Genomic DNA, 26913 nt, shown 5'->3' with positions numbered 1-26913 from the left:
CTTGATCGGGTGGATGCAGTAAGGATGTTCCCAAAGATGGGTGAAACTAGAACTAGGGGGCATAATCTTAGAATAAGGGGCTGCTCTTTCAAAACTGAGATGAGGAGAAACTTCTTCACTCAGAGGGTGGTAGGTCTGTGGAATTTGCTGCCCCAGGAAGCTGTGGAAGCTACATCATTAGATAAATTTAAAACAGAAATAGACAGTTTCCTAGAAGTAAAGGGAATTAGGGGTTATGGGGAGCGGGCAGGAAATTGGACATGAAGCTGAGTTCGGATCGGTCAATGCCCTGTGGGTGGCGGAGAGGGCCCAGGGGCTATGTGGCCGGGTCCTGCTCCGACTTCTTGTGTTCTTTAGATTTGTGGTTGGGATCAGATCAGCCATGATCTTATTGAATGGCGGAGCAGGCTCGAGGGGCCGATTGGCCTACTCCTGCTCAAATTTCTTATGTTCTTATGTTCTTATGTGGTTCTTACATAAGCAGTCTATATGATTTGCTATCTCAAGTTGTAGTCTCGCCCTGCTTGGCCTGTGCATTACCTGTCATGTAACTGTAGATGGTACAAAGCAAACTTTATGAAATCCCCAGGCAGTGCATTAAACTACCTAGGAATTTGTAAAAATCATTTTTCTGAAATCTTTTTAATGTTAGCAAAACACCGACTGGATGTTGACTCTTTGTTAACAGTAAAAATAACTAGCAGGCAGATGTCAGTGCACGAGAGCTCTGTGCATAGGATTCATGGGATTTCATTACCCAAAGCCATAACGTGTTACAAAGCTGGATCAGGCAGGCTCCATCTCTAAACAAGTACTGGCCTCAGCACACTGGCCGTCATATAAATGAAACCCTGAGATGCTGTAGGAACAGAATGTGCTGCAAGGTGCTGAAGTTCAGGTATATTGGGCAATATAGTGAGAGCTACATTGTTTTGGCTTTGTATTTAACCCATATTGTGACTTGGTGCAATATAGAACGTTCTGTTTTCGAGTACCAACAATCCTCACCTTTATCAATCCTTCAGAAACACTCAAATCTGAAGCAATGATCCATTCTTTCATGTTTTATTGAAACCCACGTGGAATGTAGGTTAAAGGGTGTTAGGTTTAGCAGAAACGAAACAAGGGGCTTCCCATTTTCCATATTATAGCGGGGGAAGTACATGAGAAAAATACCACTTCATCACTATCGTAGATATGCTTTCCTTCACTTAGATGGATTAACTGTGAACTTCGTTATAATATTGTAACCAAAATATAATTTCCTATTATTAGGTGCTATAGTCCGGTGGGGGAAACAACTGTGCAGTTTATGAATTAATTCCCACTTATATTTCTGCTCATGCAATGTGGATTCATGTAGTATTGTAAAAATTAGCGAACATGTACTGTGATTTTTATGCACTTCCTTACTGTTTGCTAACGCGCCTTAAATTATGAAACCAGCAGCGAAAGCGAGCATCATTAAGTTTCGATTCACTTCTGAAGGGCGCTAGTGTGGAGCTCACATCCACCAGACTTTGAACTGATTCCCTGAGCACTTTCCCCGTACAACAATGATCACGGCGAGCCAGACATCTCGTGACTGGGGATTTTAATATTTATGCGATTTTGAGGAAAAAAATTACTCACTTTTATTATCTTTATAAATGTATGAGCTAATGTTTATGCATATACTAATGTGACCTTTGGGAATGAGGCTCACATGATCCACTCATTCCTGATTCCGAAGAGACTCAGCAGTTCTTGGCATCATGCAAATTAAAACACAGCATCGCATGATGTAATTTTAATTTACATCATATTATGTCTATTCTTTTTAAACATGGTGATATACTGTCACTCAAACCCCACTCTACTGCGGTGTTGGGCTGTATTGAACATACACGCCTGGTATTGTTCATTCCGTTAAAATAAGACATAATGTGGTTAACGACTTTAATGAATCCACTAATTAAATGAGCGGAACACGCAGCACTCCTTGCGTGAGGAAAAGTCCAATTCATAAACGGCAGCAAAAAAAAGGATCAGTCAATCACATACATCAGCAAAAATGATATCTTCGTGCTTTTCAAGCAATTAGCCATGCACTTAACCCAGATAAATATCCAAATTTTCCAGAATCCAACTCTGGAGCACAGGACTGTGGTAGAAAATGGCTCAACAGCAGTGTAAAGGCGTATTCCAGAATGACACCATGCCTTAGAGGGTTCAATTATGAGGACAAGTTGCATAAACCTGGCTTGTATTTCCTTGAATATAGAAGATTGAGAGATGATCTGATCGAGGTGTTTAAAATGTTAAAAGGATTTGATAGGGTAGATACCGAGAAACTATTTCCTCTGATGGGGGAATGAAGAACATAATCTCAAAATCAGAGCTAGGCCATTTAGGAGGGAAATCAGGAAGCACTTTTTCACACAAAGGGTACTAGAAATCTGTCATTCTCTCTGTCAAAAGGCTGTGGATGCTGGGTCAATTGGAGCTTTCAAGACTGAGATAGGTAGACTTTTGTTAGGTAAGGGTATCAAGAGATATGGAGCTAAGGCAGGTAAATGAAGTTGAGGTACAGATCAGCCATGATCTAATTGCATGGTAGAACAGGCTTGAGTGGCTGAATGACCTACTCATGTTCCTATTTATCTAGCAGATTCTGTAAGATCCTGGCTGTAGTGCTGAAGACTTGTGCTCCAGAACTAGCTGCGCCTCTAGACAAACTGTTCCAGTACAGCTACAAAACTGGCATCTACCCGACAATGTGGAAAATTGCCCAGGCATGTCCTGGCCACAAAAAGCAGGACAAAGCCAATCCGGCCAATTACCGCCCCATCAGCCTACTCTCAGTCATCAGCAAAGTGATGGAAGGTGTCATCGACAGTGCTATCAAGCGGCACTTACTCACCAACAACCTGCTTACCGGTGCTCAGTTTGGGTTCCGCCAGGACCACTCGGCTCCAGACCTCACTACAGCCTTGGTCCAAACATGGACAAAAGAGCTGAATTCCAGAGGTGAGGTGAGAGTGACTGCCCTTGACATCAAGGCAGCATTTGACTGAGTGTGGCACCAAGGAGCCGTAATAAAATTGAAGTTAATGGGAATCCGGGGGAAAACTCTCCAGTGGCTGGAGTCATACCTGGCACAAAGAAGGTAGTGGTTGTTGGAGGCCAATCATCTCAGCCCCAGGACATTGCTGCAGGAGTTCCTCAGGGCAGTGTCCTAGGCCCAACCATCTTCAGCTGCTTCATCAATGACCTTCCCTCCATCATAAGGTCAAAAATGGGGATGTCCACTGATGATTGCACATTGTTCAGTTCCATTCACAACCCCTCAGATAATGAAGCAGTCTGTGCCCACATGCAGCAAGACCTGGACAACATCCAGGCTTGGACTGATAAGTGGCAAGTAACATTCCCACCAGGCAAGTGCCAGGCAATGGTCATTTGTAAGGAGTCTTACAACACCAGGTTATAGTCCAACAGCTTTATTTAAAATCACAAGCTTTCGGAGGCTTCCTCATTCATCAGGTGAGTGTGGGATTCCATGAAAGGTACCGCATATATAGTCAGAGAACAATGCCTGGTGATTACAGATCATCTTTCCAACTGCCCGTTATCAAGGCAATCAAAGGAGTTGAATAGTGTTCAGACAGAGAGACATTACATACAAGACTACTGAATATACAAACGGTCAGAACCCAAAGACAGAGAGAGAGAGACATCTGAAAGGAAGAGAAAGAGAGAGAATGACCAGTTGTATTAAAAACAGATAACTTTTTTTTTGCTTGTGGGGTTACGTGTAGCGTGACATGAACTCAAGATCCCGGTTGAGGCTGTCCTCATGGGTGCGGAACTTAGCTATCAATTTCTGCTCGACGATTTTGCGTTGTCGTGTGTCTCAAAGGCCGCCTTGGAGAATGCTTACCCGAAGATCGGTGGCTGAATGTCCTTGACTGCTGAAGTGTTCCCCGACTGGGAGGGAACCCTCCTGTCTGGCGATTGTTGCGCGGTGTCCGTTCATCCGTTGTCGCAGTGTCTGCATGGTCTCGCCGATGTACCATGCTCCGGGACATCCTTTCCTGCAACGTATGAGGTAGAAGCTCGACACCATCCAGGACAAAGTAGCCCGCTTGATTGGCACCCCATCCACCACCCTAAACATTCACTCCCTTCACCGGCGCACTGTGGCTGTAGTGTGTACCATCCACAGGATGCACTGCAGCAACTCGCCAAGGCTTCTTCGACAGCACCTCGCAAACCCCCGACCTCTACCACCTAGAAGGACAAGGGCAGCAGGCACATGGGAACAACACCACCTGCACATTCCCCTCCAAGTCACACACTATCCCGACTTGGAAATATAGTGCCGTTCCTTCATCGTCGCTGGGTCAAAATCCTGGAACTCCCTTCCTAACAGCACAGTGCGAGATATTCACCACACGGACTGTAGCGGTTCAAGAAGGCGGCTCACCACCACCTTCTCAAGGGCAATTAGGGATGGGCAATAAATGCTGGCCTCACCTGCGACGCCCACATCCCATGAACGAATAAAAAAAAGTGCTGGCAAACCTGGTTATGGAGAGACTGGAGCATATTGTTGATAGGGGAGGACAGCCCCCTAACATGTAAAGGAGGTGCCAAGCATGGCTATATGTCAGTGACAGAGTCAATGCTGCCTCCTGCACGGGGAGGACCTTTCAGAGGGTTTGGAAGAAGAAAAGCAGAGAGCAAGGTATGAGTATTGCTGTAAAATAGAAGCAAATAGCTGTAAAAGATATATGCAAAAAATACTGCATTGACATTGTAAAGTATTGACTTTGGTCGTGCATCTGTGGCATAACGTTGAATTTTGAAGGTTTTAGCAACTTCAACTGGCCTTTTCTCCAACTTTTCCCAAGCATTTCTAATAGTTGTACCTGCTTGTGATGATTAGGAATGCATAAAGCATGGATGAGATGATTAATCCAGCCCTGTTTTTTCTTCAGATGAGTCATTAAACTGAGAGTCTGTCCATCCCCGTGGTTCAGGTGGACATTAAAGCTGCCTTGATATTATTTGAGATATGAGCACTCTCACCTTGGGTTGATGTTTGAATGTCATGGATTCAAGCTCTATTCCAGGACTTGAGCACATAATCTAGGCTAACATTCAAGTGCAGGACTGAGCTGCTGAAGATGTTGCCTTTTGGTTGAGATGTTAGGTGGATATAAAGATCTCACGGTACTATTGTATTTGAAGAAGAGTGGGGGGATTCTCCCTAGCGTCCTGGCCAACATTATTCCCTCAGCATCACCACCAAAACAGATTAACTGATCATTACCTCATTCTTAATTGTGGGATCTTGCTGTGTGCAGAATGGTTGCCGCCTTTGCCTACATAACAGTCACTGCGTTCCAAAAGTAATTCATTGTATGAAGTGCTTTGAGACAATTATTTTTGAGACATGATAAAGTGTTGTATAAAGGCAAGTATTTTTTCCGTCCTAGTATCTTACCACACTACACAGGTCTACATGCTTGTTATAGCTTTACAAATAGGACTCAAATGCCGGTAATAATACAAAATCAGTGAGATCGCTAAATAAAAGCCAAATAAAAACACCTCGCAAATACTGTGAACATCTGTGACCGCCTCTTTCGGCAAAATACTACAGCCCGTTACACCTATTCATGTATCCACTATTTTCACTAGGTAAGTAACATTTCTAAGTGTTGATGCCTGGAATCAGTACATTGCGGTTTCTAGTGCAAACGAGGAATGGTACAGATCCAGATATCTGAAGTTTTAAAAAGAAAAAAATCTTCTATCAATGGAAAAAAGGCTCTGCGTAATATTGACGTATTTAGGGCAGCGTCTTATTTCACACAAAGGGTTCAGTGAATGGTCATTTCAGAAAACAGGAAGCGATTTACTGGCAATGGGAAACAGTCTTAAAGGTACACCGTCTTCTAAAGAGGATGTGTTTCATAACCGCCTCATCGTTTGCATATTATAACAAAGCCATTCCCAATGCTATCTGCTATGCCGACTTCCCCACGCCCCTCAGCATTTTCCACCAATACATCAATATTGACACCCAATTAAATAAAAATCATTCGCATTATTATTAGAGTCTACCAGAAACAATGTGATACTGACTTCAAACTTTGGGAAATGTAAATATAAAGAGTGAAACCCTTAAACCAACAACTATTAATAATCACACTCAAGGATTCGATTAACACATGTGTTATTTAAAACTAATCCTGCTCCTATTTCTTATGTTCTTATTATGGGGATATTATTAATAATAAATGATTACAGCAACACTTCTACTAGAAAAGTGGACGTGGACCAGTTCTAAACTCGATCACTGAACTGATTTGACTCAGCGTGGCTTCATTCACCCCAGGTCACTAAGAATGCTGCCAATATTAACAGCAGCTCAAGGGTTAATAGCACAGACGCTATACTGCTGTCAGTAACCGAAATGATAAACCCTCTGGTCTGGCAGTGAAGGGCGGCCTTCCATGAATTACAGGAGGACGTGAGAGTCAGCAGTGTAGGAATTCCCCATACATTGCCCCATGGGCCAGCGCACTCGTCAACAGCATTTATTTTCCTTTTCCATATATTCAAAGTACCTGCAGCCATTTTTTTCATCTGCCGTGCTTTGGTTTGTTTTAGATAACAGTTGTAATCCTTTTTTATTATTAATCCGGAAATGTAGGCTCATTTCCTGTTTTTGCTAACGGTATTTACTCAAATGGTGAGTGTACGGAGGAGTGCGGCGCTGGGTTTGTTCTTTAATGGTCAGTTTGCATTCCTCACTTTAATAATTTCCTCTTCTCGACCGTAACTCCTTCCAGGTTTAACTGTTATAATGCTTTCCGAAATATTTATCTGTAGTGACTAAGTACAGGACTCATATACGAATGGATAAGTTTGCATCGTGCTTGCTTTATGTGTGTGGGTCAGTAGCAGCTCCTCTATGATTTATTACAAGTTGCATAGAATTTACAGCACAGAAACAGGCCATTCGGCCCAACAGGTCTGTGTTGGTGTTTATGCTCCACACGAGCCTCCTCATCTAACCCTGTCAGCATAAACTTCTATGTTGAATGTTTAATTATCGTTGGAATTAAACCTGATTATTTTAAAATTAAAAAGTGTTTTGAACACTGGCTGACTGACATTGGTATGTTAAGTGCATGATCTTTTTCATACCGTGCTATCCTATCAGATCTGGGGCAATCCCTGTCTCGGTCGAGGTCCGCCCCCATACGTTTCCTGTCCCCCCCCCCCCCGCCCCGAAGTCTCCGTGACTCCTACGTATTGAAAACCGAGCGCCAGTAACGCCCCGCCTGTGCTCTTAGCCTGGGAATCTCTGACGTCTGTCACATGTTCATTCTCACTAGGCAGCAGTCAGGGTCAGAATGGCCTCAGAGCCCAGGAGCTGCGGTGTGCCCGGTGTCACGAAGACCCGTCGGGCGTGCTGATGATTTCTGCTGCCTCTCTTTGTCAGGACGGACGGCGTGATCGAAAGAAGAAGGCAATGGAGTACATGCTCACCGAAAGTATCGATAACGCCAGGTTGGAATTGCTGCTGGAACAAATGGGCGATGTGATGGATGTCTTAGCGGCGCTTCACCCCTTGGAGGACACCGCACTGTACCAGGACAATCTGCTGTCGCTGGTGCAGGACTCGGATGAAAATGAAGAAGGAGTTCAAGGGGATGGTGCCAGGGACGGTCACCAGCCTCACTCCCTCGCCTCTGTCAGATATGGAACAGTGGAGGATTTACTCAACTTTGCAAATCAGGTGTCAAATACTTCCCGGAGTCTCCTCAAACACTTCAGAAACCGCGAAGCAGGCGTGATATTAAATAAGGTGAGGGATTTCGAAATGGACAATTCAAAACTTTGTGTACATGTAAGAGATTATTCCGAATACAGAAGTACATGCTGTGTGGCTTAAATATATTTTTTAAAATAGGCTTATACTACATGACCTTTTTGGACTGATAAAGAGGGAAATTGCACTAAAATGGATCTCGAATTTATGAATATACTGAGCATTATGAAATTTATCAGTGCTATTGGAAAATGTTTTGCAGCTCAAACTAGTTTTAACCTATTTCTAAATTCACCCAAAGTGCTATTCATTTGTAAATGCACTTTTGTCATTTACACAACAGGCTTTTGTTCCTCAAATTGACATAGGGGTGGGGAGGAAAGGCTGAATTAATTTTCTTATTCTGGTCTTTGATTATTGTCTCTGTTTCCCCCTTTTTAACAGAAGGATATAACTATTAAAAATGGACATTATCAGGTCGATTCAGAGGTCTTCTTGTTTCCATGGAAATTTGCCCATAGGAATATTGGTCCTGGTTACATTCCTCGAGGTACTTTTGGAAAGTGCCACCTTGCACAGGACAGAGAGACAAAAAAGCGAATGGCATGCAAATTGGTAAGTCATGTAAAAGTTTTAAAAATATATAAATTCCTTTGACTACTGAAAGACATTTTCAACTTTCAAAGCACATAACTTTTTTATTGAACATTTACAAGAACACAAGAATTTTTAGTAATAGGAAAAATCCATTGACCCAACCAGCCCATCCCATTTTGATTGATCTCCACCTCATCGACTCACTTTTTCATAATAGCCCTCAACCTCTTCTCTCTCTAGAAACACAACTAGTCACCTCTTAAACCCATTTATATTTTTCATTTTAATGGCCTCTTCTCGTAACTTGTACTACAACTCTTTGTGTAGAAATAGTTCCACGTGACTTTCCTTTTGACTCTTAACTTCCTAATTTTAACTTGAGGCTCCTGGCATTTGAATCCAACACCACAGTTAGCAATTTGCTTGGATCAGCTTTGTTAACCCCTTTCATAATCTTTAAAATTTTAATGAATTCACCTAAAGTTTCGTATAAAAGTAGGTAATTAAATGGAAGGAAAATTGGGCCGACCTCTTTAAAGGTGTGTGCTCTGACCTATTCAATTTTCTGACATTTGCTGCACCCAGGTAATCAAATGGACCTGGGCACAAACCCAGGAGAATCTCCCCTATATTCTTGTTACCTGTTTGATTTTGGTGAAGGAATGCTAGTGTGTTCCTGAAATCTATTATTAAAAACTGAATGTCTTGCATGTTGTTGAACAAACTCAATTGGTATGTGGAATATGAGACAAACCATAATCAAGCTACGACTCAGGACTGGTATCTCTTATTTTACTGCGTGATTTTTTTTTCCCAACAAGAAGTATTTTGTAAATATAAAGATATGTATAAAACTAATTTAAAACTCCAGAACGTCATTACGTTTATCAGATCAGTTAGTGATTAAAAAGTAAATGCATTTGCAAATGTCTTGAATTAATTCTCAAAACATCTGCACGTTACAATTAACAAGAGAAGTAAAATGGAAAGTGAGTCCTTTTACAGAACTGTGCAGTGTGTTGGAGCACAGATCAGCAGAATGAGGATTCATGCCACAAACCTCCATGTGGCAGATTCCCACTTTCAGATGTGTTGTCAGAGGAAGCAGAGGCAGAGGCCAAACGTTTTCTTGTATGAAGAGAGATAAAATTGGGGGGAGAAGGGGAAATCACTTCGGGCCTCTTGCACTTGCCTCCGACCAGTTGGATAAGGGGCGACACTGTAGAGGTGTGACAGTAGGCCAACCAGTGAATTGTGTGTGGCCGAGGGAAAACTGAAAGGACAAATAATAAATTATCAAAATAGAAAAGACAAAATAGGAGGAATGAGAGGAGAAAAAAAAGCATTTTTCAGCCTATATTTTAAAGAAAATCCTATCAATGATTTTAGCATACCCTTAATTTGCCAACAATTTTTTGGGGGATTCCCCAGAGGGCTCAGTGGGTAAATGCATTGCATGCTCCTTTACTGAGCTGTACAGACTACAAAGGAACCAAATTTCTTCACTGGTTTGTGTTGAGTTAGCTGATGCAGCGACAGGGATTGGTGCCGTTGGCCTCAGTCTCCCTGAGCTAAAGATGGGAAAGATTAGCCAGGATTCCCACTTCTGTTTGGTATCTGGTACTATTGCTAGAAAGTATGCATGTTTGTAGATGTCAGGGGAGGACTGTATCAGGCTCCCCACGTGGTAAGACAGCCTGCTGACACTCGCAGTCGATGTTGTCACATCTATTATGGCCAGTTGGGTGACATACCACATTCCAGCATGAGTTATTGCCTTCAGGAAAGGAGGCAAGAAAATTGGGGAACAAATTGTACTCATTTAATTTGCTATATAATTAGAATATATATACAAATCTTATTTTGATCACACAGTGTATTTTGTTTTAAATCTAAGATCCCAGTGGAATACTTTAAGCCTGCTGATATACAAATCCAAGCACGGTTCCGCCATGAGAACATTGCAGAGTTATATGGCGCCTTGCTGTGGAATGAGACCATACATCTTTTCATGGAGGCAGGAGAGGGAGGCTCCGTCTTGGAAAAACTGGAAAGTTGTGGACCTATGAAGGAATTTGAAATCATATGGTTGACGAAACACGTCCTCAAAGCACTTGACTTTCTGCATTCCAAAAAAGTCATACATCATGACATTAAGCGTAAGTTTTTTTTCCCCTTTCCATAATTTGTGCATAACAGCAAATCTGTTAAAGAAGTTTGTCCAGCAAAAGGAATTTTGGAATGATGTTGTCTCATTTGGTAATTTCCTCATAGCCAGCAACATTGTTCTCATGTCAACCAAGGCAGTGCTGGTAGATTTTGGTCTCACTGTCCAGATGACTGAAGAAATCTACATCCCTAGAGATATTCGAGGAACAGAGGTGAGAAAGGTTATTGTGTTATATAAGGCCACAAATTTTGTTTTTTAAAGATACCTCTGTTAAATCTTCCAAACTGTGCTCTGTATGTATTTGTGGGATGTCTCAAATCAGTCACAATTACTTTTGGCAAAATATCCAAATGACTTTCCTTAGGTAGGCTGTTTCTCTGGTTTTATGAGGACTGCGACGATAAAATGGCAGTGGTGTTTCTCAGTGCATTATCTTAACTGTGGAGAAACTGCAACAGTATTGAGATCTGTCATTTTGCATGCACTCAGAACTGAGGTTTCACTTCCTCAAGAAGTTTCTGATTTAAAAATAATCAGATTTGGTGTGCCACAGGTTTAATGGTTTAGAGTACATGTGCCTCTGATATTGTGTTTCTATAATAGTTGCACATATCCATTGAATGTTTTGTGACAGATCCTCTTCATCTTTGGTGAATGATCTGTTCCATGTTTGGTGACACATCCATTTCATGTTTTGTGATGGACATGGCTTGCTGATTGACACAGGAGGTTTTCAGAGAGGATGTAATATAGGAGCATAACACTGAAGAAGATGGCTTAATGAACAGTAGCACAGTACATCTGTGCTATTTTGAGCAAAAATGCCCCCTTATTCAGCAAACATTTCCTTGCTATTATTCGGGAACCCTCTGTGCAACAAAAGATATCTTCACACAATTTTTGACAAACTTGATTTTGTTTATGCACATTTTTCAAGATGAGGATTGCAAAGTAAGACTGGAGAAAATGTACAGACTTATGGAAAGCCAAAGAAATGGAACCCCATTGAGGTGGCATGAAGGCGCATTATATAGGACATGGATTTGCGACTTCGAGTTCTTAACTTAAGCTGTGTCACTGGAGACAAGGCAGGGGAAGCAGAGAGATTGAAGACTTATATGGAATGAGAGGATATTGAAGCCTTGAGATATTTTTCGAGGTTTCGGAGCAGCCGATTAGACTGTGATGTTGGGAAATGCACAACACACGCAGGCCCTGTCAGCTGGGGCCAGCTAACAAGTGTACCTGCTGTGGGGAGACTCAGAGGAGAGGAGTCAAAATATGAAATAATTAATAAAAACAAACTTGAAGAGTCCTGATGGCTCAGTCATTAAAGACTCCACCTATTCTGGAACTAAGCTGCACAGACTACGAAAGCCCCAGGCTCTGTCGAATTAGCTGATCTTGGGCCAGGAAGCAGTTGGGATGACGAAATTAGCCTCAATACTCCCGGGATAGAGAGGCCAAAAATCTGCCCGGGTTCCTGCTCCTGATCACTATCCAGTAACTGCTGCGGGTAAGTATGGACGTTACTCTAGGATACGTCAGCATCCCAAGGAACTGTGCTCCAGCATTATTCAGGGCCTTTAGGAAAGGAGGGGAGGAGCTTGGTAAAAATATTCAAAGTAAAAATGTTGATAGAAAATGATCTCCACGGGTAGGAATGAGCTTAACTAACGTCAGTAACAATAGAGTATAGCTGCACCAGACTCTCACAAAGCTTTACAATAAATACTGAAAACAAAGTTGACTCCACTCATGAAACTTATTTCCAAACATAGGCAATTAAATAATTCCTTAGGCTTTAGGTGGATTTCTGCCAATAGGTTTTCCCCTTGACAAATAAGCTAACAACATTCCTGTCAGTAAAGAATGCATTACAAAATAAAAGATATCAGGAGGGAATTGCCCAAACAATTTTTTTTATTCCTGTAAGTTACTGTACATGCTTAAAGGGGCATTGTCTCTGAATAAGTGTTTTGACAGACTTTATTGTTTGGTACCACTTTGTCACCGTGTTGTTACACACAAAATGACAAAATAATGAGTTTCAACTCTTAAGTGCCATTTCATTGTGTGCTGCAGATAGAAAAAAAAGTTTAGAAAACTTTGTTTCGTGAGGATGGTTCCCCATTAAATGAGATAAACGTGGGTTCGGCAAAACAGGTTTTACCATCAACCTGGATTTTAAATAGTCTTAATAAGTAACTTATGTTTGTTTCCATGAATAAGTGCATTTCTTCCAGGAAGATTTGTAGTAGAGGTGATAACTAAGATATTGTTCACATGCTTTTGAAGATGGTGGGTCACACTGGGTTCACATAAAGTTCTGTTCATACTCTTGTTGCAGAGTCCTATTTCTTGTGAATTTATCATTGGTTTATTCTAGCTTATCTGGTATAAATGGTACAGAGCTATATAATTGGCTTTCATTTGTCAGTATATCACTTTGGATGTTGGATGTGAACTAACTGTCACACTGGAGGCTTGCAAGAAGCTGCATCAGACAACTAATACAAACCTCTGTCTACTGTCTGAGGCAAGTAGATAGGTTGGGGTGGAAGCCCAGTGGAGGAGGCCATAAATATAAGATAATCACTCATAAATCCAATAGGAAATTCAGGAGAAACTTCTTTACCCAGAGAGTGGTTAGAATGTGAAACTCGCTACCACAAGGAGTAGTTGAGGTGAATAGCATTGATGCATTTGAGGGGAAGCTAGATCAACACATGAGGGAGAAAGGAATAAAAGGTTATGTTGATAGGGTTAGATGAAGAGGGTTGGAAGGAGGCTCATGTGCAGCATAAACACCGGCATAGACCTGTTGGGCTGAATGGCCTGTTTCTGTGCTGTACATTCTATGCAATTCTATGGATGTGATTGGCTGAAGATTTATGTAAAGAATGCACATGGACATTCTGAACAAAATGAAATACAGGATAAGGTATATAAATGCAAATATTCTAATTGGTCACAAAACCAAGTATTGGTGTTTATGATCGATCTTTATTTTACTATTCATTCTTGGGATGTGGGTGTCACTGGCATTTATTGCCCATCCCTAGTTGTCCTCAGTTTGATACAACTGAGTGGCTTGCTAGGCCACATCAGAGGACAGTTAAGAGTCAATTGCATTGGTATGGGACGGGAGTCATTTAAAGTCAGACTGGATAAGGACAGCAGGTTCCCTTTCCTAAAGGACATTAGTGGACCATTTGCGATTTTCCGACAATCCAACAGCTTTTACCAGATTTTTTTTAAAAACTGAATTCAAGTTTCTCAAACTGCCATGGTGGGATATGAACTCTTGTTCTCTAGATTATTGGCCCAGTAACATAATCACTACACTACCGTACCCAGTTTCCATCAATTAGTTCACGTACTTGAGTATTATATCGGTGGAAGGCAACAGCATTTAGTATCCTTTTAGTACAGTACATTCAATAGGCAAATAATGAATGTCATAAATATTCTGTAGGAGCTTTGTGTTATCGATTGCTTCATAAAAAGATTAGTATGGCTTTAAATCCTGACAGTGTATCTGGAAACTACACACAGTTTCTCTGCTGGCTGTCCTGTAGCAGACAGGAACGCGCCAGAGGTGGTCCAGATGGTAAAGCTGCAGTCATTAGCAGTGAATGATAGTTTATTCTGGGGTTTCGTTTCTTAGTCAAAGGGGAAAGTCATGGCCCAGGTTAATTCTCTGAGTGTGAAGTGCTTTCTCCTCCGTGTTTATAAATTAATTTGAAGATCATTTCCTGGTATGTCTAAAAACATCACTCTTGTTAAATGCTGGAAAGTAGACACAGACTGTATACTGCTTACCTGATCTCACCAGAGTGAATCCACACTCTATGGCAATAAAGTGGATATTATCTGAGTTCCATGAGAGAGCCTTTCAACTATCAGCTTTTCAGAAAATAAAAGATGATAACCAAGAATTCACATTTAAAGTACTCAACTGTACTACAATTAGCTTCCCCATTAATATACTTAGAAGTTTTGTCATTGCCAGATGAAAAAGGTTTGTGAGAATGATTGTAAGTCATGAATTAACTCTAGATTTATATTTTGTTTTAGTTCTATATGAGTCCAGAAGTTATTACCTGCAGAGGCCATACAACAAAGTCAGACATCTACAGTCTTGGTTCTACCATCATCCACATGCAGACTGGGAATCCACCCTGGGTGAAGAGGTATCCGAGGTCAGCTTACCCATCATATCTGTACATTGTAAGTTTCCGTAACAACGAACGTAAATAAAAAGTAGCGATCTCATCAAAGTTAGACATCTGTCTAATCAAATAAATGTACTGTTCAGTAAGAGAGCCTACATGGGACAAACATACATCAAGGAAATTGCTTGACTTGCATTGTTGAAATAGGCCCCTGTAATTGAGGTGAAACAATGGATCCTTATTTTAAATTGAGAAACCTAGGTGAGGGGCCAAGGTGCATAATGCAGGACACCACCGAGGTTGAAAAATAACACAGCAGATGAAATAAATCAAGAAGTAGTGATTAGATATTGTCAACTAATGGGTAGATAATAGAATGAAGGGAAGACTGAGGAATTTTTTTTTATTCGTTCATGGGATGTGGGCGTCGCTGGCGAGGCCAGCATTTATTGCCATCCCTAATTGCCCTTGAGAAGGTGGTGGTGAGCCACCTTCTTGAACCGCTGAAGTCCGTGTGGTGAAGGTTCTCCCACTGCTGTTAGGAAGGGAGTTCCAGGATTTTGACCCAGCGACGATGAAGGAACGGGCAATATATTTCCAAGTCGGGATGGTGTGTGACTTGGAGGGGAACGTGCAGGTGGTGTTGTTCCCATGTGCCTGCTGCTCTTGTCCTTCTAGGTGGTAGAGATCGCGGGTTTGGGAGGTGCTGTCGAAGAAGCCTTGACAAGTTGTTGCATTGTATCCTGTGGATGGTACAGTGCGCCAGTGGTGAAGGGAGTGAATGTTTAGGGTGGTGGATGGGGTGCCAATCAAGCGGGCTGCTTTGTCCTGGATGGTGTTGAACTTCTTGAGTGTTGTTGGAGCTGCACTCATCCAGGCAAGTGGAGAGTATTCCATCACACTCCTGACTTGTGCCTTGTAGATGGTGGAAAGGCTTTGGGGCGTCAGGATGTGAGTCACTCGCCGCAGAATACCCAGCCTCTGACCTGCTCTTGTAGCCACAGTATTTATATGGCTGGTCCAGTTAAGTTTCTGGAGGAATGTAAGACCTTCCCCAGTTTTGAAGTCCCAAGAAAATATCAGTTTAAGTAAAGCATTATCTTTGTTTTAAGTGAAGCAATTTTATTGAAATAGGATGTTTGTCCTCTGGTCTTCTGTATCATCTTGGAAGTTACTTTACACATCACTTGCAGAAGCACGGGTTATTCAAGACTGGAATGAATAATGGTACAACTAGTTATTGTTTTGAGGTCTCTGCCTATCTGTCTCTCACACACACACAAACACATACATATCTATATATAATATTAATTTATCATTTAAAATCACAAAGACTTGGGCAAGGTAGTTTTAAAAAAAACACTTGTGTACAGCATTTACTGTTTTGGGGCAATAAACAGTAAAATGGATTCTTAGGAGACAACCGCCTCACAACTGGTGCAAAAATTCTTTTAAGGCCTGCCAGGAACCTGATATAAATGGAGTCAAGGGGGGTGTGGCTAACCTCTCTGACCTATTTCCTCCAACTTCTGCCCCAAACTCACCCCAAATAATAACTGTACATAGCAGTAGCAGCTCCAGGAAGGTATCTCTGAGGCAGTTAGCACATTGAAGAGGCCATATTGTTAAAGATGTTGCTTTTCTTGTATCTGTTTAGAACTTTGGTGGTTCAGTCAAGACTTTTGCTAATAGTTTCACTCAAAGTAGTGCTTTGGATTGGAGACATGGATTTCCCAATGGGAATACCTCAATTATGTTATAAAGAGGAGCAGGATGAGAATATGGAAGTCGGTAGATTAGCGGTTTTATGGAAGGTGAAATTGGTCAACGTCAGTAGTGAAAATGGGCTGATAGCGAATCGGCAGCCTGTTTAACACTGCGCCTGATTTTCTTTTCCATTGTTGAGCTGCCAATCAAAACTGCCACTGCCCTCCTTGGTGTGAGGTCCTTGGCAGCTGCACTGTTCAACTAAGTCTCCTGTTGGGCTCAATGAATGGAAGCCATTCTAACATTACATGTTCAAGTATCACTAGGAGGTGTTAGAATCTGATAACAATCCTCCTGCTCCATTGTCTCAAACTGATATGACTAAAATTTTAATGGCAAGCCCATTTCTTGCTGAGCAAATTCTTCAACATTCCTAGCCACCCTTTGTTTCAGTGAGCACTAGGCTTTTTTTTGTCAAGTCAGTAAAGTATGCTAGATCTTTTGGCAATTAACCTTCAGAATCCTGAACCAAGCACTACATCAAGACTATATTATAACAAACCAAAAATCCTTTCTAGGCCAACTAGGCAAAAAAAATCTCACCAATGTGACACTTTTGCTGTTGGAAGTTTCTCTAAATTGGAAGCTGCATGGCTCCTCTCCTTAGCTAGAGTCCCAGTTATCTAAAGGCTAGAAAAAAACAGCAGAAAATGACTGACTTTCTCTCCTTCTTGTATACTTTTATTTATTTAACAATGTCCAGCTGTTATTTGTTGGTGACTTATGCTCTCATCACCAATTGTCATCTCAGGATCCTCCCCTACCTCTATTCCTCTTTTGAGTACCTCACCCTCTTCCAACTCTCCCACCTTTCATTTAAAGTTCTTGTTGCCTACTTCCCCTCCAAAGTCCAATGATGACTTATTTGCCAAGATCTCCTTCCTTATGTCCAACTTTGCACCGAATGACTACTTGGTGACTTCACCCTCCACCTTAATTCCGCTTGCTCCCTTTCCACTGATTTTTGTTCCCTCTGTCCTCATTTAGCCTCAGCCTTCACATGAACCTCCCCACCCATTCCCACATCCACTCCTTGACCCCCATCTCATATGGCTTTGATCACAATATATCTAGCTCTGAGCACTTCCTCATTCACCTTACCATCTACATCTCCCTGCATATCTCTAGCCCAACTATTGCCATGCAGTTGCCTCAGCTCCCAATTCACCCTTCTTCCCTTGCCTCCAACCAACCTCCATCTCCTTGATCATTCTAGCCCCAACTTCCTATCACTCTGCAGCTTCTAGCTCACCTCCTGCCCCCACCACTCTCCAAGCTCATTTCTTCTTTGAGTTCAAACTCCTGGCCCGTTGATCCTGTCCCCCACCCAACTCTTGACACTGAACTACCTTTCTTGACCCCAGTGTTTGCCTTGCTTTTCTGAGGGATTGTTCCTCTCCTTTTCAAAACTGCCATCATCAATTCTTTATCAAAAAGCCCACCCTTGACCCATCTATCCTTTCCAACTACTGCCCCACTTCTAACCTCCCTTTCAACTCCTTGAATTTGCTATCATTTCCCAGCTCAGTGCTCACCTTTCCCACAATTCCCTGTTCTCATCAGTCCAGTTTCTGACCCTCTCATAGCATCAAAACCGCCCCCCTCCCCCCCGACCCCGGTCAGAGTCACCCAACGATATACTGTGTGATTGTGACTGTGGCATGTTATCCCTCCTTCTCCTCCTACTCAGCTTTCCAGGGCAATCAACAGCCTGCCATTTTTGTCCCCCCTCTATTGAGAGACTCTAGATATTCTTTTGCATTAAAGGCACCAGATAAATGCAAATTGCTATTGAAGAAAATGTTTCCACTTGTGGGGGAGTCCAAAACTAGGGGCCATAAAAATAAGATCGTCACTAATAAATCCAATAGGGAATTCAGGAAGAATTTCTTTACCCAGAGATTGGTTGGAATGTGGAACTCGCTACCACAAGGAGTAGTTGAGGCAAATAGCAGAGATGGATTTATGGTAAAGCTAGATGAACACATGAGGGAGAAAGGAATAGAAGGTTATGATGATAGGGTTGGATGAAGAGGGGTGAGAGGAGGCTCGTGTGGAGTATAAACACCGGCGTGGGCCGAATGGCCAGTTTCTGTGCTGTAAATTCTATGTAAGGTGTGATGTCAGATGTGTGAGAGATGTAAGTCAAAATTTTTAGATATTTGTATTAATTTCCTGATATATGTTCTGTTGCTCTGGAATTTTATTTTTCTCAACAAACCATATTTTAGCTTTCCCCCACTTAGCAAATGCACCACCCAGCCTTGAAGACTGGATTAGCTAATCTCCAAGCAGTGGTAGGGGTATTGCATTTGGTTTTAGTGACCCTCGGTTAATAAGGAGAAAAATCATTCAGACTTCCCATATCTGATGACTATTCAGTGACCCCTGTTGGAAAGAGTGCATGAGTCGTAGTGGGATCAAGCTTAGCTGTGACACCACCCACATTCAAATTTCACGCCAGCATTCACCGACTTGGCTAACAAATAAATAATGACCACTTTGGCAAGTTGTCAGTGGGCAGCTGGAATTCCTGAATGCAAAGCTCAGCATCAGTCAGGAAAGATAAGCAGAAATCTGGGGCAAATTAGGCTGCCTCATGTGTATTGTGTTGTACCACTGTGCAACACCCACGGAGATCTGGAATTTTATTAATGGCAGGAGTCTCTGCCAGACCACATCATGAAGCAGATCCCCAAAGAACAGGAACTCTGGCAAAGTAAGGAATTCAGACAAGGCGTCTCCTGACAGTTGGGTGAAGAGAAACATTGGATGAGGCCTAGTAGCTGCTTGACTGCTGTCTCGGCTAGACATTGGTAGCGAGCTCTGGAGGACCTAGAGAGAAAGAAGATAAAAATGAAAGTGGAAGAAATAATTAAATGCTTATGAATATGTGTTGCAAAATTTCTGCCAGTGGCAATTGAGTACCTGAATCATACAGAGCAAAAAGGTCCCCAGTTTGATCCCTGGTTTGTTAGTCTCAGTCAAGGTGGAGGTAAGGAAATTAACAATTGGCCTCTGTGCTTTGGGTTAGGGAGCGGAAAGTTATCCAGATTTCCGGCTCCTGATCCCTAACTCTAACCCTAATCTTGTGGCCCCTGTTGGGAGTGCATATGCGGACATTGGTTGAGAACAGGATCAGACTTGACTGATGTACCCCTTCCAATAACCTGCAGACTTGGGCAAAATACTGGAGGCTGTTGTTTACCTGTGGAACCAAATCCCTCCAAGGAGGGGAGGGGAGAAAATTTGTGAGAAAAATAAAAGAATATGTGCTGCAAATATAAAAATATCAGCAACATTACTTTTTTTTAATCACATGACTGTTATTTTCCCTTCTAGTTTGTAAATTCTTTAAGTTTTGTTTTGTAAATGCTGTCTCTTTTTTTTCTGAAGATCCACAAGCAGGCTCCACCACTAGATGACATTGCAGAGGACTGCAGCCCTACCATGAGGCAGTTTATTGAAGTCACGTTGGAGAGAAATCCAAAACAGAGGTGGTGCGCAGGAGAGCTGTTGAAGCATGCAGCGCTGAGTCCCCCGCCAGAAGATCAGCCACGCTGCCAGAGTCTAGATTCTGCTCTCTTCGAAATCAATCGGATCTTCAGAAGAAAAGAGCTGGAGTTACCTGAACAAATTAGTGGTACGTCCTTTCTTACTGAGTACTGCACTGAAGTGTCAGCCTAGATGATGGATTATGTGCACACATAAAAGAATGGCCACTTAGTTGAGTTGCAGAGGGTGGATAGCATCTGAGTAACTGTGCCCAGCGTGAGTTAGTGCCTTCAGAAGAGGAGTCAATTTGAGGTGGGGGTCGGGGGGGGGGGGGGGGGATAAAATGATCGTTACAAATGAAAAAATTCCTGAAGCCAAACTCACAATTTAGAGTGTCGCAATTCAAATCCAGGTCACATTCATGAATTATAATACTGATTAGACACACAAATAGAGATAGAAAATATATAGAGAGGAAACATATCACAATGACAATGGCTAGCTACAACCCTTAGGGAGAAAATTTCCACTGTTTATGATCTATAATAAATAACATGTTTGGGTTAAAATAAAAAGGTTAATGAGCTTGTTTAAATAACAAACAAAGGGATATCATCTGAACGCATTAACTGGTTTGTTCAAAATAGTACAAGAGAAATTTGTACTCATACTGATGATCACTGTGACCTGGATGGCTAAATCCTGGTCCCTGATTTTTCTTATGTTCTGATCAATAATGGCTGCTGAACTTGGCCTCAGTGTAGGATCTGGCCAACAGCAGTTTGTAGCTCAGACCTATCCTCATCACCTAGTTGTAGCTCAAAGATATTTTATTCTTACTGGCTTCCCCTTCCATCGGTCATCTTTTTCTCCAATTTCCTCCCCTCCTTTTCTGAAGTCACTGATCATAGATCGAATGTAGGACCTTTCTAAACTGTATGGCTCATAGTGCATTTACCACTAATTACAACCCCACTTTCAGACTTCCTGCCTCCACATGGTTATTGTTCACCCCAGCGCGCATGATGGTCTGAGAGTGACAGATGACACGTGGCTATTGGCAGTATCACTCCATGTGGTTTTACTGGAGGCACGTGTTTGGAGAGGAATTTTTTTTAAATTTTGATCTTTGCACCCCATCCCATCAGAGATAATGGCAACTAAATTCAACCGTCAATTTAGAGGGAGAAAAAGTCAGCTCTGAGGTACTTGAGAAAAATCTAATGGAATACTGGGTTTTATTGCAAGAGGTATAGAATATAAAAGTCAAGACCACAGTTGAAGTACTGTGCAGTTCTGAGCTCCATACTATAGGCAGGTGGAGGCAATAGAGAGAGTACAGCAGAAATTCATGGCATGCGGAAATCAAATACAAAGAAAGACTTGAAAAATTGGAGCTGTTTTTGTGAGAACAGAGGAGATTACAGGATGATTTGATAGAAATGTTTAACATTATGAAAGGATGAGAGTAGATAGAAACAGATTGTTTTTGGTGATTGAGGAGACATTGATATAAGATTAAATGTGAGACTTAAGACAGAGAGTAGGAGAAACAATTTTACACAGAGGGTTGTGAGGCTCTGGACTGCACTACCAGAGTTAGTAATTGAAGCAGAGACCATGTCAACATTTGCAAATAGGTGGTTGTAGAAAAGGGGAATAAAGGGATACTGGAACAGGGCAGTCACATAGAAACATAGAAAATAGGAGCAAGAGTAGGCCATTCGGCCCTTCAGGCCTGCTCCGCCATTCAAAATGATCATGGCTGATCGTCTAACTCAGTACCCTCTTGCCGCTTTTTCCCTTGATCCCTTTAGCATTATGGGATTAGGAATACTGCTCGTGTGGAGGATAAACATAAAACACGGAAATGGTGCGACCAGTCCGTGTTGAATGTCTATGTAATGGAAGGGAGTATGTAAACTGGATCTAACAACTGGGGACATTTGATAACAAAAACAGACCAGTGATCCAAACCTGAAGCGTACCCCATCCCATTCTACAGCAAACACATAAGTCAGTGTAAATCACTGATCCTGTACATGAACTTGTGCATCTCCTTCCTTATCCCAGGCCCTTTGTGTGTCTATATTACCAAACTAACATTAAACCCTAAAAATTCCAAATATGCCCTAAACACATGGTGGGGGGAGGACATTTTATCTATGTACTGTGTGTAGAGGTTTGTAAAGAAAATGTTTACAGTCTCACAACACATAGCACACCAGAAGAAATCTTCCTCCATTGATGATACTAGTCAAATTAAAGCATCTGCCAGTAATTCAGAAGTAAAGCGTATTTAAGCATAAAGGGGGAATTAGAGAATTGCCACTGTTTTGGAATAGCACAGGTTATTTTACATTGCATGCAAGTGAGACTGTGATGCTTTTATATGCGATTAGGTTTTGTTTGACATTACATTGTGTGCTTACAAAAACAAATCTAATGCTAACATCCCTTTTAATAATACTGTAAAATAAATCAATAACTTTGAGGAAAAAAATGAGGTTTTGTAATATAGGGAAAGCAAAAATGAATACAGAACTTTAATGTAGCAGTAGGAAGCTTCCATTGCATATCATCTACATAGATTGGAGATTAGAAAAACAATCCCATGCACTGTTACACTGGTAAATATAATCTCATCATGATCCTTGGCAGAGCTGAAAAGTAATGTTACCAAACCTGTCCTGCACCAGCTGCTTACACAGCACTGAGCTCTCTGAGTTATAGTGAATGTCAACAATCAGACAATGTTGTGGGTGTTGGGCTAAGCGCTGATCCCTAGATCCTGGAGCCAGGGAAGGCGCAGAGTGAGTGAGAGCAGACCGCTCTTGGTGGGGAGGCTGCACCTCCTTTATGCTTAAATAGAGTTACTTCTGAATTTCTGGCAGAGGCTTTAATATGACTAGTATCATCTATGGAGGCACTTGTTTGGTTTCTTCTGTGTGCTATGTGTAGTGAGATTCTAAACATTCCAGTCCGTTTGGGGTGAGGGGATTAGGTGCCTGCTCCCACTATATACTGGAAATGGCATGAGATCTGTTTTGAGCCTAATATAGATAATCGATCCCAGAATGGATTGATTACCTTCAGAAGCCTGTTCTGTGGTCCCTTTGGAGCGAAGGAAAAAAGTGTTTTTTTTTAATCTAGTTGGCCTGCTAAGGGCCACTCCTCCGCCATTGGGAGTGGTTTTCCATACAGCTGTCAGGGTGGGCACCTCTCCTGCTCCAGTACAGGAGCAGGCAGCCTGCACCTACTATGGAAATGACCCTATCCCATGATTTGGGACAGGGTCCTGATCTTTGCCTGGATGCTGATGGGAGCCCTGCTCTGCCACACTTTTGCCTACAGAGCACGGACCCTGGAATTTCAGAGCCACTTGGTTCAGCTGATATCTGCTATCAGCGGCTGGAAGGAAAACCTGGTGCACCTCCCCCCTTTCATTGACCATAAATGTTAATAAACTGCAACAGTGTATTACTGGTGAGAGAGATTGCAAAAACTCTCAGGCTGAAATTTCGGAAGTTGAGGCTCAGACGATGAAGCAATATATTTATCGTTTCCTTTCCAAGCTGTCACACAGTTTTGTTTTTAGGAAGTTTATAGGGGAGTGGCGGGAAGCTTGATTTTCCTAACCTACTTTTCTCTTAATTCCAGATACTTCTGTATGCAGCACCGAAGAATCCACTGTAGGAAAAAGGAACCGCTCTCTTTATATTGACCTGGGTGCCTTGGCTGGATACTTCAACATAATCAGGGGTCCTCCTGGATCAGAATATGGCTGATTGTGAAAAAAAAGCACCAACGTACCCTTTGGCCTTCTGGTCTTGCAAAGTGTTGTGAAGAACAAGTAGAGTCAGCTACCTGCTGTAGTTCTGTAGAATCAGAGGAGTCAGACGGAGGGGGGTCACTGAACATTTCAGCGTTGTGATTGCAGCATTAAGAAAAAATAGTTTTTTTTAAAAAAAGAAAACTTTACTAATGTATTTTATTCAGTTAACATCCCCAAATGCTGTATTTTTTCTTAGTATGAAAGGTGCAATGATGGAGGATTGCTGTATGAGGAATGTGAATGATACTCAATTTTCTACAACAAAAGTACTATCACTCTGTTGCACCTAATGGTTTGGATGATGAATTGATGTTCCTGCTCCCTCTCCTTGCTTTCAGTGATCATCGCTGATTAATGTATTTCTCTAATGGAAAATTACTCAAACTGATGAGAGTTAGACTTGTCGAAATACATGTGTTCCTATGGAAACAAGAGCATGTATGTAATAAATGCCATGCAGACAACTAAATTGCACACAAAGTGTGCTGTGGGTTCACAGTAACCCTGTAGCTCTGTAAACATGTGAGCTGATAGTTCTGTACACCCTATGGGATGGGTCAGCTGCTGCTTTCTTCTGCAAAGGCTCATTAAGCAATAATGGAAGTACATCATGCATTAGCACCACGTTATTTGTCATGGTCATGTTACTTGATCAGCTGCTAAAAGGAAAAAAGTGAAAAGGCAAGATAGTTCTCCCTGTTACTAAGGTAGCATATCTATGTATCATATAACTCCGAATATGTTATTGTTTGTCTACTTTTAATAATGTTTTCACTGATTGGCACGTTTTATTTACTGCATAGAAAAGCTCTGATAAAACCCGCAGCTGAACCAAGCCAACGTTAACTATTGTGCAGGTGCCTGCAGTATTCAAATCAGGATGCCTCCATAGTGGGGGCGGGTACAGTAGTGTAGTAGTTATGTTACTGGACTAGTTATCTAAGGCCTGCATTAATAATCCAGAGAACAAGAGTTCAAATACACCCCTGAATTTAAATTCAGTTAAGAAATCTGGAAACAAAGTTGATATCGGCAAAAGTGACCGTGAAGTTGTTGAGTTGTCATAAAAACCCAACTGGTTCATTAATGACCTTTAGGGAAGGAAACCTGCCATCCTTACCCAGACTGGCCCATATGTGACTCCAGTCCCACACCAATGGTTGACTCTTAACTGTCCTCTGAAGTGGCCTAGCAAGCCAGTCAGTTTTATAAAACTGCTAAAAAGGCCCACCACCTTCTCAGGGCAACTAGAGATGGGCAATAAATGCTGAATGAATTAAAGAAATGTCGAGCTGAAAATGCGTGTCTTTATAAACATTCATCGTATTCTTTTTACGTCAAACTAGTTTGCCTTAGTCTTGGCCTTGCTTATTATTGTGTCTTATTATAAGTTACTGAAACCATAGATTTGAATCTTGCAGGCACCCACAATCTATATTTTGCTTCAGGTTATGTATGGGTTCTCTCACTCTCTATCTTTGTATTGCTGTGGTACAGTCTAATAAAAAGTGTCTAAGACTACTGACTAGATTTTCATTTGACATTGAAAGGTATTTTGTGAAGCTACTAATATTTTTATACTTTCAAACCAGTGTATGTTTGTGATTTAAGCTTATACCAATTACTAATGATGCAACAGCCAGTCACAATGCAGTTCAGAAGTGAGCTCTGAAGATGTTTTGATGGAATGCCAGTAGGGTGCAAAGCATGCTTGGATGTTCCAATGTGCTATGGTATCGTAGGCCATAGATTTACCCTGACACCAAATTGTCTAATATCAGTAACGTATGAAGGGAGGCAAATATGCCTTGCTTAAAGAGGGAGAGTAAATCAGAGGGAGAGTCACTCCAGGCTGCTCTTGCCTACCTCCTATTAAAGCTGGCAACACCGGAGGTCTGAGATCAAGTTACCTGATTCCCTGTGAGGGGACCCAAAAAAATGACCTTTTAAAGAAACTTAACAGTGAAAAAGTCATAAACTACATTCATATTAAATCATCAGCATCAGTTACTTTGTCAACCAGTGTGAATGTACTCATTAAAATGGATCAAATCAGGTTTCCCATTGGCTCAGTGGGTGTTGTGGTACTGATCTAAGCAACATCCTTGGACAAAGAAAGGGGAAAAAGATCAGCCAGGGGTCCACTGCTGATCACAATCCAGTAACTGCAGATCACAATCCAGTAACTGCTGATCACAATCCAGTAACTGCAGATCACAATCCAGTAACTGCAGATCACAATCCAGTAACTGCAGATCACAATCCAGTAACTGCTGATCACAATCCAGTAACTGCTGATCACAATCCAGTAACTCCTAAAATTTATGATGCTAACTCAACACAGGTCTGATCAAATAGAATCTGTGACCTTGTACCTGATAGTTTGTAGACTGGTTGTGCAGCATCAGGGGTTTGGTGCAATCTAGAGATAACAGCCAGTTCTGGAATTCCCCGACAGTTGATGCAAACCTATTCACCACAAATAAAATCTCTCTATTTAATAACTGGCTTCCATGATTTGTTCACACCCTTATGAGGTAGACCTTGGTCTGGGCCTTTATTTGGCTCAGATGCACTGGAACCTAGAGGCCTGAGGATTGCCAGGAATTGGGGCAAGCTGTGGGCACCTGCCGCGCCTCCACAGGCAGCTTGCCCCACAAGAAAAATCAATTTCGGGCCACTTGCCTCATTGGGGTTGGAGCGGGCAAGGGGGGAGCGATTGCTCGGATTATGGAGTCGGTGTGGTGGGGGGAACGGGGGAAACACTCCTGCTCCATCTGAATCCACAGGTTTTATTTTTAAAAATTACTTACCGTTAGTTGGTGACCGCAGAATGAGAAGAATCTCATTGGTAACAAATTTTACACAGGGCTCCTTCAACAGGTGTTAGGCCCCTTCGAATGTGATAATTAGGGGCCTAACGGCCAAATGTGCTACATGAATTTAGCGAGCAGTGGAACCAATGCCTGTGCAGAATATATAAATTAAGGCCTAATGGCTGTTGAAGGACCCCATCAAGAAATCAGTCGGCGATGAGCAG

General features: G+C 41.9%; 1 protein-coding gene across 2 annotated transcripts; it reads left to right on the top strand.

The window, feature by feature from the left end:
* The first annotated feature begins 6686 nt into the window (after positions 1-6686).
* On the top strand, positions 6687-25389 carry map3k8 (mitogen-activated protein kinase kinase kinase 8). 2 transcript variants are annotated; one of them, XM_068007262.1, is made up of 8 exons: positions 6687-6788; positions 7502-7867; positions 8276-8446; positions 10326-10587; positions 10703-10809; positions 14679-14831; positions 19940-20186; positions 23699-25389. In XM_068007262.1, the coding sequence occupies exons 1-8, from the start codon at positions 6786-6788 to the stop codon at positions 23824-23826; spliced, it is 1437 nt and encodes a 478-aa protein (XP_067863363.1). In that variant the 5' UTR covers positions 6687-6785; the 3' UTR covers positions 23827-25389. The 2 variants fall into 2 exon arrangements, with proteins under 2 accessions (XP_067863363.1, XP_067863354.1); XM_068007253.1 differs by lacking the exon at positions 6687-6788 and having other exon boundaries at positions 7370-7867.
* Positions 25390-26913: the final 1524 nt, after the last annotated feature.

Source organism: Heptranchias perlo, chromosome 2, assembly GCF_035084215.1.
Source record: "Heptranchias perlo isolate sHepPer1 chromosome 2, sHepPer1.hap1, whole genome shotgun sequence".
Lineage (NCBI taxonomy): Eukaryota > Metazoa > Chordata > Chondrichthyes > Hexanchiformes > Hexanchidae > Heptranchias > Heptranchias perlo.
This window is presented reverse-complemented; position numbering and strand designations above follow the sequence as displayed.